Source organism: Schistocerca americana, chromosome 2 (genome assembly GCF_021461395.2).
Source record: "Schistocerca americana isolate TAMUIC-IGC-003095 chromosome 2, iqSchAmer2.1, whole genome shotgun sequence".
Lineage (NCBI taxonomy): Eukaryota > Metazoa > Arthropoda > Insecta > Orthoptera > Acrididae > Schistocerca > Schistocerca americana.
This window is the reverse complement of record NC_060120.1, coordinates 350,478,883-350,493,124: the sequence shown is the minus strand read 5'-3', so window position 1 is coordinate 350,493,124 and position 14,242 is coordinate 350,478,883. Positions and strand designations below refer to the sequence as shown.

Genomic DNA, 14,242 nt, shown 5'->3' with positions numbered 1-14,242 from the left:
ATGCTGCTTAGCTGTTTTGTAGAGAATTGAAGTGGCTGTGGCCGGAATCTCTAAAAGTTAAACAACTTTCAAGATATCGATTTTTTATGTAAGTTTGAACGCCCAAACAAAGCCGATTTTTCTTTCTTTTCTTCAAACAGCCGTCATTTTATTAAAAATGACATTTTTTCACTTCTCAGATGCTCTGACCACAGCTACACTCATATACTTCAATAATGTTTTGGTCTGGTCTCTTCAGACCATCCAGTACCACGTCCATCCCCCTACCGGTGCCTTCAGACCATCCAGTACCACGTCCATCCGCCTACCGGTGCACTGCGTGCAATACGATCTTCGGCGCCATTTTGTTTAAGAGCCCTTTATATTTTTAGACGAGAAAATTTTTTAATGCGGGTGAAAGACAGATCAATAAAAGGATATAAGCACTGTTTGATTTATCTTTTGATTTCACCTAAAACAATGTTGAGAAGGAGGTAAAAATCGGACCCCTGGATCAGAAACCTTTCTTAAAGTGTTAGTAGGACTGATGTCTACGTACATTTAGTCCCGTAATTCATAGTGACAGTTATATAAATTAAACTTTAGTACGTTACTGGATTGGACATAGTGTGAAACCGGTTTCTGTAAATAAATATCTGTTCATCGACAAATATCATTGGTGTTGATTGACTGATTCTGCTTACAGCTTTGAAATGTGAGAGACCGAATCCACACCGTTTCTTGCTAAAGCTCTGCCAGATAAGCAATCAGAGCTTACTTCAAAGTGCGCTCCACAATTTGCATCTGAAGGAGAGAAAAATTGGCAATTTACAGCTCTTTGCGTCGGTCCGCGACGTGCGTTTGAATTTTGTTGATGGTAGAGCGTTTTCATCGATACAAAAGAAGTGCAGCTCGAATCCAAATGCAGAATTTAAATTAAAAATCTCTGGAACATCACTACGCTAATTTTCCATTACGTCACTGAGCTGCTTACATGATGTGATGCCTTGTTACTGAAATGCCGTAAAATAAATGAAAATATCTTAGCGAAATTGTACCGAAGTTGGAGTAATTTACATTAGTCGTGTAGCTGCGATTCATCACCGAATTGTGGCACATATCTTATAACTGGTTTCCACAGGAATTCTACACCATTTGTTATTCAGTACATCATGTATGCCCAGTCACGACTGTAGGACTAGAAGTTTACAACAGTTTCTCTGTTCTAAGAACGAACAAAAATATTTCATAATTTTTGAATTTTTGGCACCCTTGAAAATGAGGGCGGAGGAGAGTGGATCTTGAAACACTGAACCATGCCTTAGTGGGAATTTACTATGTGGCATACCGTTATGTTTTTGGCGGCAATATATGTAATAGGCTACAATTTGTCACTAAAACGTCCTTTCATTCTATGAAGAACAGCAATGGAACTAAAGGAACATGTGTTAGTGTGGACACAATGACAACAGGTAATAAAAACTGTGAACTCGAAACTTGCTGCAGATCCTTCCAATATCGTCATGCTGGAATTCCATAATTTACAGACATATTTTCAACATTTTCTATCCAAAGGAATGCAATGATTCACACATCGCTAGAGCCGGGACTGTTCTCTGCAGTCAGGATTCGTAGATCTGATATGAATAGGGTAAAGGATGTAATTTAGTGTTCAGTTCTTGATTTTACTATTTTTTTATGTTTTTTAGTGTTCCAAAGTAATCCACACCGAATAAGAATTTTTCTAGTAGTCTTTACGCTCATATTACGACATACCTTTCAAAACTGCTCTTTCGAGGGTAATTTTTACTTTGTAATGTCGATATAACAACAACTGGAAAGTTTTTATCCATATTGCATAGTAAAAATTTATCTAAAGCGTAAAACAGGCCTTTGATTTCTGCAGAATGTCCAGCAACCAGTCGCTTCTAAGCATTCTTTATCGGAACAGGGTAATGAGTTTTGAGGGCTTATGAATATCATGTCCTCACATCTTCGATTCGTATGATTTTATTAAAAAAAACGGTTTCGTATTGCAAAAAAAAATGATCATGTGGCATTGATGGCCGGGAGGCCCCATCCGGGTAAGTTCCGCCGCCGGGTGCAAGTCTTACTTCAGGTAACGCCACACTGGGCGACTTGCCCACCGGTGATGTTGTGGACAGTGAAATACCCAGTCCACTAGTGGATAAAATCTCCGACCCGGTCGGAAATCGAACTTTCAGCAGAAAATTGAAAAGGAAGAGTGTAGAAAAATCAGTAAAGAGAAAGAAAATGTTGTCAGGTAGTTCACATGGAAGAGGTGTAGGCCAACTTTTGCAGGATGAACTACGATCAGAATACCAGGTCACCAATTTTTTTAAACCTAATGCTGGTCTGGAGCAGGTGACAGAGGTGGTAGGCAAACACGTTGCCACCAGCTAAGCAAGCGGATTTCGCATTACAGGTACGTGTCTTCACCTAGCAAACGTGTTATCATCTGTTTCTTAGAATGAAACGCATTATTTGCTGATAAAAATAGAGACTTACCGGAATGAGAAGAAGATGACCAGTGACACCACGAGCGCCGCGAACGAGATGGAGTAGCCCACCTCGTACAGCGTGTTCACCACCTGCCGAAACTGAAACACAGGCACATGTCGTCAGTGACTGTCTGCCCGATGCGAACTGCTCACACACACTACACTGCCGCCACTAAAACGAGCGATGTCACATTGGCTTTAGAATCACTTTCTTGTGCTTTTTTTTCTTTTCTTTTCTTAAAAAAATAATTAATTGTTTTTCATCTGAAAGGGTGCTTAAAGTTTTTGAACAAAATGGTAGTTGAAGGGACTGAATTGGAAAGCGGGAATTTATTTAAAAACCAAATTAAATATCTCTCGGTATATGGCCACACCCATATATCCGCTGCTTTCACACGTCAAACGTTGTCTTTAGACTCCCATTCGAGAAATATATACTATACAATTGTTTCTCGAGTTGGCAGCCCTGTTAGAATATACACTTTGCGATAGTCTTATGTTTTCCATCTAATATCTTTGGTGTTCGAGCATTGTTCTGCTTATAAACATTTCTGTAGTTTGAGTTTTTGCAGTTCTGTCATTCTCTAAAGTTGTTATGGTGTGAAGATGTAGCGTTACTAGGAATATGTTCTGGGGTCAGCATGAGCGATTCACTGTTGGTAGTCGATTACATGAGAATGGCCAAAGCTAGAAAGTGGGTCCTTGAGGCAATTAAAGAAGCCAAAAATACAACGAGAAACAAGGAAAGCAACAGAGAAATTGAGGAATATGTAAACCAAAGAATGGAATGTGTTAGGGAGCAACAGAGATGAGTCATAGATCACACATAACATTGAAATGAATTTCCTGAGAATTAAATTTTCTGACATATTTATTTTATGCACAAAATATCTATTGGATTTAGAGGTTTGACATTTTTTGGGATGTTTCACGATATTATTTGGAGACAAGTAGACTACAAACATTGACGTACCACCAGTATGAAGAGAAATATGTACTCATTAGTTACAAGAAAGTAACCTCAATTTCGAGTATGAACAGCTGCGCGGGATTAGTCGAGCGGTCTAGGACGCTGCAGTCATGGACTATGCGCTGGTCCCGGTGAAGGTTCGGCTCTTCCCTCGGGCATGGGTGTGTGTGTTTGTCCTTAGGATAATTTAGGTTAAGTAGTGTGTAAGCTTAGGGACTGATGACCTTAGCCGTTAAGTCGCATAAGATTTCACACACATCTGAACATTTTTTTCGAGTATGAGATGTAGCTATTTCTAGAATAAAAACTTATATATGAAATGACATGACTGCAGTCTACTCTTTAGATGGTCATGATGCTGATGTGTACGTATTTTCAAGTATCTAAGTAAAATATTTAGTCAATGCATGGATTCCAAGTACTGAGCAACAAAGAAAACACGTAATTTAATGACCTTCACAAAAAATGAAATATCATGTGACTAATGTGATTAATGGCATATCTAAATGTTTACAAGAAGCACTCCTATTGTCCTACAATTGTCGTTTGCTAAGAGATCACGTTTTTTAGTTAGAGCCACGTAACCATTGTGAAAATTGTTAGTATTTTTCCAGGAGTTCACAGCCAAGTTACCTTTAAGGCACTGAACTCGTAATTCGGATGTGTAAGGTTCAAATCTATTGCCCACTGCCCTGACTGACGATATGAGCCAAGATCTGGGCTACAGTCTTCAAGGGACGAGAGCTTTCGCACAGAATATAACTTTGCTATTTTGCCCCGCCTCCTGTATGTACTTGTTATACATCTGGCTTTTTAAGGCAATTGAAGTAAAGCCTACTCCAGCTAGGAGCACAGGGAACAGTATGTTAGCGATTCTCAGAAACGCCATTGTCTCCCAGCTAAACAAAAGTTCTCCCAAAATACTGGATGAATTTGCTATCTGCCAGATATAACCGTAACTGTCGTGCGTACACAACACATACGCTCTCTCTCGATCATACTAGACAATTAGATATTTAAATAGCATGCCACAGTTTTTAATTAACACATACTGATTAATGATACTGTAAGTAGGCTGTTTAGGTTTTTAGGTTGGTAACTCCACGTAGTGCTCTGTACGAAAATTTTGAGATGTTAACATGAGCGGACGATATGGACGTGTGTCCGTCAGGAAAAGGAAATTCGTCAAACTGGATGTCACAAATAATATATATAGTCAGAAAAAGAAAATTTGTCAAACTGGATGTCACAAATATATAATCAGAAAAAGGAAATTTGTCAAACTGGATTTGACAAATATATATATATATATATATATATATATATATATATATATATATATATATAATCTGAACACTATTAAGGTAAGTAAATTGTTTGTTTTCTACCAAAATCTTTCATTTGTTAACTATATTCCAATCTACATCTACATCTACATACATACTCCGCAATCCACCATACGGTGCGTGGCGGAGGGTACCTCGTACCACAACTAGCATCTTCTCTCCCTGTTCCAGTCCCAAACAGAACGAGGGAAAAATGACTGCCTATACGACTCTGTGCGAGCCCTAATCTCTCTTATCTTATCTTTGTGGTCTTTCCGCGAAATGTAAGTTGGAGGCAGTAAAATTGTACTGCAGTCAGCCTCAAATGCTGGTTCTCTAAATTTCCTCAGTAGCGATTCACGAAAAGAACGCCTCCTTTCCTCTAGAGACTCCCACCCGAGTTCCTGAAGCATTTTCGTAACACTCGCGTGATGATCAAACCTACCAGTAACAAATCTAGCAGCCCGCCTCTGAATTGCTTCTATGTCCTCCCTCAATCCGACCTGATAGGGATAACAAACGCTCGAGCAGTACTCAAGAATAGGTCGTATTAGTGTTTTATGTCTCCTTTACAGATGAACCACATCTTCCCAAAATTCTACCAATGAACCGAAGGCGAATATCCGCCTTCCCCACAACTGCCAATACGTGCTTGTCCCACTTCATATCGCTCTGCAATGTTACGCCCAAATATTTAATCGACGTGACTGTGTCAAGCGCTACACTACTAGGAAATTCATTATATTCAGACATTACAGGATTCTTTTTCCTATTCATCTGCATTAATTTACATTAATCTTTATTTAGAGTTAGCTGCCATTCTTTACACCAATCACAAATCCTGTCCAAGTCATCTTGTATCCTCCTACAGTCACTCAGCGACGACACCTTTCCGTACACCACAGTATCATCAGCAAACAGCCGCACATTGCTATCCACTCTGTCCAAAAGATCATTTATGTAGGTAGAAAACAACAGCGGACCTACCACACTTCCCTGGGGCACTGCAGATGACACCCTCACCTCCGATGAACACTCACCATCGAGGACAACTTACTGGGTTCTATTTCTTAAGAAGTCTTCGAACCACTCATATACTTGGTAACCAATCCCACATGCTCTACCTTAGTTAGGAGTCTGCAGTGGGGTACCGAGTCAAACGCTTTCCGGAAGTCAAGGAATATCGCATCCGTCTGATACCCTTCATCCATGGTTCATAAGATATCATGTGAAAAATGGGCGAGTTGCGTTTCGCAGGAGCACTGCTTTCTAAAGCCGTGCTGATGCATGGACAGCAGCTTCTCTGTCTCTAGGAAATTCATTATATTCGAACTGAGAATATGTTCGAGAATCCTGCAACAAACCGATGTTAAGGATATTGGCCTGTAATTCTGAGGATCCGTCCTTCTACCCTTCATATATACAGGCGTCACCTGCGCTTTTCTCCAGTCGCTCGGGACTTTACGTTGGGCAAGAGATTCGCGATAAATGCAAGCTAAGTAAGGAGCCAATGTAGCAGAGTACTCTCTGTAAAACCGAATTGATATCCCATCAGGACCTGGCGATTTATTTATTTTCAACCAATTCAGCTGCTTCACAACCCCAGGGATATCTATCACTATGTCCTCCATACGGGAATCTGTACGAGACTGAAACGGCGGTATGTTTGTACGATCCTCCTGCGTGAAAGATTTCTCAAATGCTAAATTTAAAATTTCAGCTTTCGTTTTGCTGTCTTCCGTTGCCAGGCCAGACTTATCAGTGAGTGACTGGATGGAAGCCTTCGACCCGCTTACCGAATTTACGTAAGACCAGAATTTCCTTGGGTTTTCAGCAAGATCTTTTGGTAAGGTATGACGCTGGTAGTAGTTGAATACTTCGCGCATCGCTCTTTTTACAGCAGCACGAATCTCTACTAACTTTTGCCTGTCCTCATTCTCCTGATCTTTCTTGTATCGCGAGTGCAACTGCCTTTGCTTCCTTAGTATTCTCCGAATTGCGCTGTTAAACCACGGTGGGTCTTTTCCGTCCGTAACCCACTTTTTCGGCACAACTTGTCCAATGCGTGATTTACAATGTGTTTAAAATTTCCACGTCCATCATACCGGAAGTAAATGAAGACGATTCATTTACTAAGTGGGATGCTAACAACTGCTTATCTGCTCTTTCTAGTAAGAATACTCTCCTAGCCTTCTAGACCGACTTTTTAACTTTCGTAACCATAGTCGTAATGACAACATCATGATCACTAATCCCTGTCTCAACACTGACACCGTCGATGAGGTCTGGTCTGTTCCTGGCTACCAGATCTAAAGTATTTCCATTACGCTTTTGGCTGTCGATTTAGCTGCTCAAGACAGTTTTCGGATAATGTGTTCAAAAGTAATTCACACGACGGCTTGTCTGTACCACCTGTAATGTATCCATAGACATCCCAGTCTATACTAGGTAGGTTGAAGTCGCCTCCGGCTAATATAGCATGTTCCTGGTACTTCTGCGATACAGAATGTAGACTTCCTTTGAATGATTCTAGAACTGTCACGGTGGAACCTGGTGGCCGGTAATAACACCCCACAATTAACTCTATTTCCCCTAGCCCTGTTAAACGTGTCCAGATAACTTCACAAATCAGTAATTAGTGCCTTCAGTAGTTAGAATCTTCTATTTAGCTGGCAGTATTGGCACTAGCTGTATTGCTGTAGTTCGAGTAACGAAGATTTTTGTGAGGTAAGTGATTCATGAATGGTATAGGTTGTTGTTAGTCAGAGCTATTCTTTTGTAGGCATTATTGAAGGTCAGATTGCATTGCGGTAAAAATATAGTGTGTCAGTTCAGTGATGATCAGAATAAAGAGAAAACTGAGTACGTTCAGTTTTATTCAGCTGTTTCAGTATCAAGTAACGTAGAAGTTTCCCAGCACAGTAACTCTTAATTGTCGGCCGCGGTGGCCGAGCGATTCTAGATGCTTCCGTCAGGAACCGCGCGACTGCTACGGTCGCAGGTTCGAATCCTGCCTCGGGCATGGATGTGTGTGATGTCCTTAGGTTAGTTAGGTTTAAGTAGTTCTAAGTTCTAGGGGACTGATGACCTCAGATGTTAAGTTCTATAGTGCTCAGAGCCATACAACAAAATTTCCTCAATCTTATCAACATTGCTTGCAGATAAATTACATTCCTAATGGGAATTATATATAGAATAATATTTTCCGATCGTATTATAATCACAATCTAGAAAATATTTACACGTTTTACGAAATACAATTGGAGAATGAACAAATGAACAAATGACTGTAGATTCTGGAGTTAAGTGGTCAGGGCGGGAAAAACGACCATTGCATAATTTTAGGCTAACCAGTGCTGCTGCCTGCTGAGAAGTGGTAAGACTGTTTCTAATACACATCATCACTGTTGTCAGTGAGTCTGACTCGCGAAGCTTGTTCCATTGTTACATAAAAAATACTTTTCTGATTTTCAATCACCTCATGTAAGGTAAGTTATTTAGATTATTCTTTTTACCTCATTTAGACGTAGAGTAATACCTTTTATAATATCAATATCAAAACACATTTTTGGCTTACAAATGTCGTTCCTTGTCATTTCTTTCGGTTCGACAGTTTCATCTGTGAGCCATTACTGCAGTCTCTAGTACCAGGTGTGATACGTGGAAATGATTAGCTCTTACTGGGGTAAGCAGTATAAAATGATTTGCTGGAAAAAGTGGTCTCATTATGCGTCGGGAGAAAATGGCAAAGTGGGCCACTTTCCCCAACAAATCATTTTTAATCTGTTTACCTCAGTAAGAGTTAATCACTTCCATGTATCACAGGTAGTACTAAGAGACTGAGTTCTACATACCTTTACGCTCAGATCTATCATCCGTCGTTCCGTCTGTTCGTGACGATTTTCAATCAATTAACTAATGTTATTTAACACCATCTCTGTTCTGAGGCAGTAAAGAATGGTAAGATGCCTTCTTGTAAAGCAACAAAGCAGTTTCACTTTCCACGTAATACGATGGGAATCACAGTTCGAGGAAAAAACAGATATGCAGTAGGTTGTAAAAGAGATCGTGAGAAGCTCATGGAACGTGTCCAATAAAAAATAAGAACAAGAAATCTTAGATTTTATGGTCTTATAGTGAACGATCTATGGCGATTCGCATTTCAGTTGGAAGAGCAGAGCCAAATACGTCATTGTTTTAACAGACAGTTGGAGACGGCAGGCAAAGACAGCTGCCTGATAATAGTGTCAGGAAACTTACTGCAGTGGCTGGACGACAACTTTTAATAAGGCCAACGTAAACAACTTTTTTGTATCATTAAAATAGTGCAAGGAAAACTGTGTCTCCCTGATCATCAAATTTATAATATCGATGAAACCATTAACAGCCCAAGAACAACAAAGTACCAGGTGATCAAAAAGTCAGTATTAATTTGAAAACTGAATAAATCACGGAATAATGTAGATAGAGAGGTACAAATTGACACACATGCTTGGAATGACATAGGGTTTTATTAGAACCAAAAAAATACAGAAGTTCAAAAAGTGTCCGACAGATGGCGCTTTATCTGATCAGAATACCAATAATTAGCATAACAAAGTAGGACAAAGCAAAGTTGATGTTCTTTACAGGAAATGCTCAATATGTTCACCATCATTCCTCAAGAATAACTGTAGTCGAGGAATGATGTTGTGAACAGCACTGTAAAGCATGTCCGAAGTTATGGTGAGGCATTGGTGTCGGATGTTGTCTTTCAGCATCCCTAGAGTTGTCGGTCGATCACGATACACTTGCGACTTCAGGTAACCCCAAAGCCAATAATCGCACGGACTGAGGTCTTGGGACCTCGGAGGCCAAGCATGACGAAAGTGGCGGCTGAGCACACGATCATCACCAAACGACGCGCGCAAGAGATCTTTCACGCGTCTAGCAATATGGGGTGGAGCGCCATCCTGCATAAACATCGTACGTTCCAGCAGGTGTTTATCAGCCAGGCTGGGGATGATGTGATTCTGTAACGTATCGGCGTACCTCTCACCCGTCACGGTAGCAGTTACAGAACCAGTATCACGCATTTACTCGAAGAAGAAAGGCCCTATAACGGTAGATGTGGTAAATCCAACCCATACCGTGACTTTCTCGTCGTGCAATGGAGTTTCCACGACAGTTCTAGGATTTTCGGTAGCCCAAATTCTGCAGTTGTGGGAGTTGACAGACCCTCAAAGCGTGAAATGAGCTTCGTCGGTCCACAACACGTTACTCAGCCAATCATCATCTTCCGCCATCTTTTGACTCGCCCAGACAGCAAATGCCCTCCGGTTCACTAAATCGGCAGGTAACAGTTCATGACGCCGATGGATTTTGTACGGATAGCATCGGAGGGTACGCCTAAGTGCCAACCAAACAGTAGTGTATGGAATGCCGGTGCGACGTGCGACTACACGAGCGCTGACTTCTCCGTGCATAGACGAACCCGCCAGTCTCCATTTATTCCTAAACTGTCTCAGCAGCATTACGCCTTGTGCTCGGTCGGCCACTACGGAGTCTATCGTCTAAACAACCCGTGGCTCCGAACTTCGAAATCATTCTCGCCACAGCTACATTTGTCAACGGGCCTTTACCCGTTCGAATCCCCTTCCTATAGCGATAGGATCGTAATGCTGAACTAGCACATCCCCCATTCTGATAATACAGCTTCACTAAGCGCCATTTTAGGTAACGTTAAAATGCTGCGACTGCTGACGTTTTCCTGTCAAGCGCCATCTGTCCGACATTTTGTGAACTTTTTTTTTTTATTGTTCTAATAAAGCTCCATGTCATTCCAAGCAGGTGTGTCAATTCTTACCTCTCTATCTACATTATTCCGTGGTTTATTAAGTTTCCTGACTTTTTGATCACCCGGTATTTGCACTTAAAGGCAAACGCCAAGCAGGTGGCGTTACTTCAGTTGAAAGAGGGTTGCTGTCGACTTTCGAAGTATGTACACTGAGAAGCCAAACATTAAGACCACAGCCACTGCAACGCTGGATGCCGGCTGGTGGTGTTGCAAGCGCGTGACGCGGCAGCGAAACAAAGTCAGCGGAGCAGAAGAGGACGGGAGATCACCCTAGCAAATGGGGAAATTCACTGAGATAAGTGACTTTAACAAAGGGCCGATTATTATTACGCAGAGCCTGTGAACGAGTATCTCTGAAACGGAGAAGCTGGTCGAATGTTCACGTTACTGTCGTGAGCGTCTACAGAAATAGGTAGAACGACAGTGAAACTGCCACTGGGCGCTATATGGTTGGACTTCGACGACTCTGCACACGTCGTGGGGTTCGGAGGCTCGTCTGCTCTGGAAAGTAGGATAGATGGTGATCTGTGGCATCTCTGCCAAAGAGCACAATGCTGGTGTACGCACAAGTTTTTCGGAGCACACCGTTCATCGCACATTGTTGAATAAGGAGCTCCACAGCAGACCACACTTACTTGTTCACATGTTGACCCAACGACATTGTCAACTACGATTGCAGTGGGCACTGGACCATTGCATCAATGGGAACGTATTGTCTCTTTGGGAGAATCAAATTTTTGCTTCACTAGCTCTCTGGTCGTCTCCAAAACCGCCGCCATCGAGACGAACGGCGGATCGAAACGTGCAGAGCGCCATGGACACAGGCTGGGGGAAGCACTATTATGCTATGGGAGACATTCTCCCGTGCTTGAGTGGGCCCTGTGGTAGTAATGGAAGACACGCTAACAGCTGCGAACCACCAGCCTCCCTTCATGCTTTCAGCAGTATAATTATCCATGTCTCAGAGCCGGAATCGTGCTACAATGGTTTGAGGAGGCTGATAGTAAAGTAACTCTGATGTCACTGCGACCAAATTCGCCTGATGAAAATGCTATGGAATCCATCTGTGTCACTCTCGGAAACCATCACCGCCTATACAAATAAGCGGCCACATACCTCGGCAAACCTACCAACAAACTGTCGGATTCCTGATACGGAGAATCAATGAGATATTGCGTTCCAAAGATTGACAAACAAGTTATTAAGCACGTGATTATGATGTTTTGGCTTATGAGAGTATGCCCGGCTGATCACTTTACACTGTTAGGATACGTGACCACTACGCAAGGTTTCAGAAAAACGCATGTGGATGTTACTCATTATACATTTTTTACTTTAAATATTCAGTGTGATACCTCACAGTCTATATATAAAGTCGGTATAAATTTGAAAACGGAATAAATCACGGAATAATGTAGATAGAGAGGTACAAATAGACACACATGCTTGGAATGACAGGGGGTTTAATTAGAACCAAAAGGTCAAAAAATGTCCGACAGATGGCGCTTCATCTGGCTAGAATAGCAATAATTAGCATAACAAAGTTAGATAAAGCAAAGATGATGTTCTTTACAGGAAATGCTCAATATGTCCACCATCATTCCTCATCAATAGCTGTAGTCGAGGAATAATGTTGTGAAAAGCACTGTAACGCATGTCCGGAGTTATGGTGAGGCACTGGCGTCGGATGTTGTCTTTCAGCATCCCCAGAGATGTCGGTCGATCACGATACACTTGCGACTTCAGGTAACCGCAAAGACAATAATCGCACGGACTGAGGTCTGGGGATCTGGGAGGCCAAGCATGACGAAAGTGGCGGCTGAGCACACGATCATCACCAAACGACGCGCGCAAGTGATCTTTCACTCGTCTAGCAACATGGGGTGGAGTGCCATCCTGCATTTTGGTTCTAGAAAATCCCCATGTCATTCAAGCATGTGTGTTAATTTTTACCTCTCTAGCTACATTATTCCGTGGTTTATTAAGTTTTCACATTTATACTGACTTTTTGATCACCCGGTATATAGCAAGCTTTTATCAATAACCATAGTTTTGCCCTTGGAGTGGTCACAATAACACTTCTTCTCGTTGCAAATCGATGCGTACACATTCTTTTCAAAAGGACCGTGCTTTCTTAAGGTAGAATATATCTCTTTAAATCATCGTTACGAGCTATTAGCCAGTTTGAGGCTCTTTGGTCACGATTTATAAAGCACAGCCTGTTGCGCTTCTCTACATTCATTGTACCTGGCCAGTAGTTGCTTAAATGTGAGGTTCTGGATCCAGCGTGGACCAAGAAGGTTTGGGTCGTCGCATGAATCAACCTCAGTTGCTTAATAGGAGGCATCAGCACTAAAACACATTTGACGCACTTTGAAATTGTGTTTGAGAAACGGGAACGGCGCCTTGAGATCACAGGGTTTTGAGGATCTGTCAAAGAGAGGTTTAGAAACACACTCTCAGTCATTACGTGCGCTATAGCACTCCTTGTAAGTACAGTCACATAACGGTATGGCTGTGTAGCGGGTCTAGGGTGCAATGACCACTTCAGAGGGATGGAAGAGCCATCCTTCTAAAGGTCACTGACGATAAGCGTCCCACCTCGGAATTGTGGACTCGATTGGGCTTCGGGAGTCCGTTGGAGGTGAAGCTGGCTGCAACAAGACTGAGGGCACAATATAAACTTCTTATTAAGCCAACAAACTGCAGCAGTTAGAGGTGCCCACTGTCGTCCTATAGCAGGCCTGGCATTAACACAGGGCATGGGCGTTGTCAGGTTTCTATCTCGCGGCCTACGGCGAAGCGACGCTGCACTGCAGCGCGTTGTCTGGGCGGCGGCGAGGTGGCTCGGCGGTGCTGTCGGTGCTGCCGTAGCAGCAGTTGACTGCAATTCGCTGTCATGGCCTATGCAGAGGCGGCTGGCGATGGCAGGCCTTGGCCGGCGAATCCGGCAGCACTGCGGCCGCTGGTTACTGTTGACAGATCGAACCACTGTCTGGTGGCTCCAGTGATGCATACAACGACACCCAATAGACTGGTTGGCTGTTTGACGACGAGGGATGCAGCGCTGGTTGGTGTATTGCTGCGTCGGGGGCGTTACGTGTGGCGTGTCCTGCATGTCACCTGTGTCGTCAGCAGTGGGCTTTCTGGACGGTAATTGGTACACAGTGTCTCTAATTTCCTTGACATCGTTGCGGTACCGCCACAGTCTGAGCGTCAACAACCTTCAAAAAGTTCAGGGGCTAGGACCACGACAACCTGCATTCGCAATCGTTGTGGAATTTGTGCAGAGTTACTTCGTGATAACGCGTTTTATACACACACACACACACACACACACACACACACAGAGCAAAACAGTAACCACTGTCTTAAAAGACAGTAGTTGTAACTTTGGAGCATTGTAGACGATGAGAAACTGGAACCACACGCTCACGTCGCTCGTGTGGAATCAGCACAGTAAAATGGATCGACGGGGTGGCGCGACAGAATGGCATGAATCAGATATCTTGTTTGGGCGTGCAGATGACCAAAGCCTAACCTGAGTTGCCGATTTCTTAGTGTATCAATGCTGACCGTGTGACGTATCTATAAAGAAATTGTGTCTGAC

At 42.5% G+C, this 14,242-nt stretch overlaps 1 protein-coding gene across 1 annotated transcript in view; it reads right to left on the bottom strand.

Annotated features, from left to right (window-relative positions):
- Positions 1–13,533, bottom strand: part of LOC124594005 (calcitonin gene-related peptide type 1 receptor-like) — a 261,421-nt gene extending 247,888 nt beyond the window's left edge. The window contains exons 1-2 of the mRNA XM_047132356.1: positions 13,429–13,533; positions 2,509–2,600 (exon numbers count right to left, since the gene is read on the bottom strand). Coding sequence (XP_046988312.1) covers positions 2,509–2,600; positions 13,429–13,533 — 197 coding nt within the window. The remainder of the gene's footprint in view (positions 1–2,508; positions 2,601–13,428) is intronic.
- Positions 13,534–14,242: the final 709 nt, after the last annotated feature.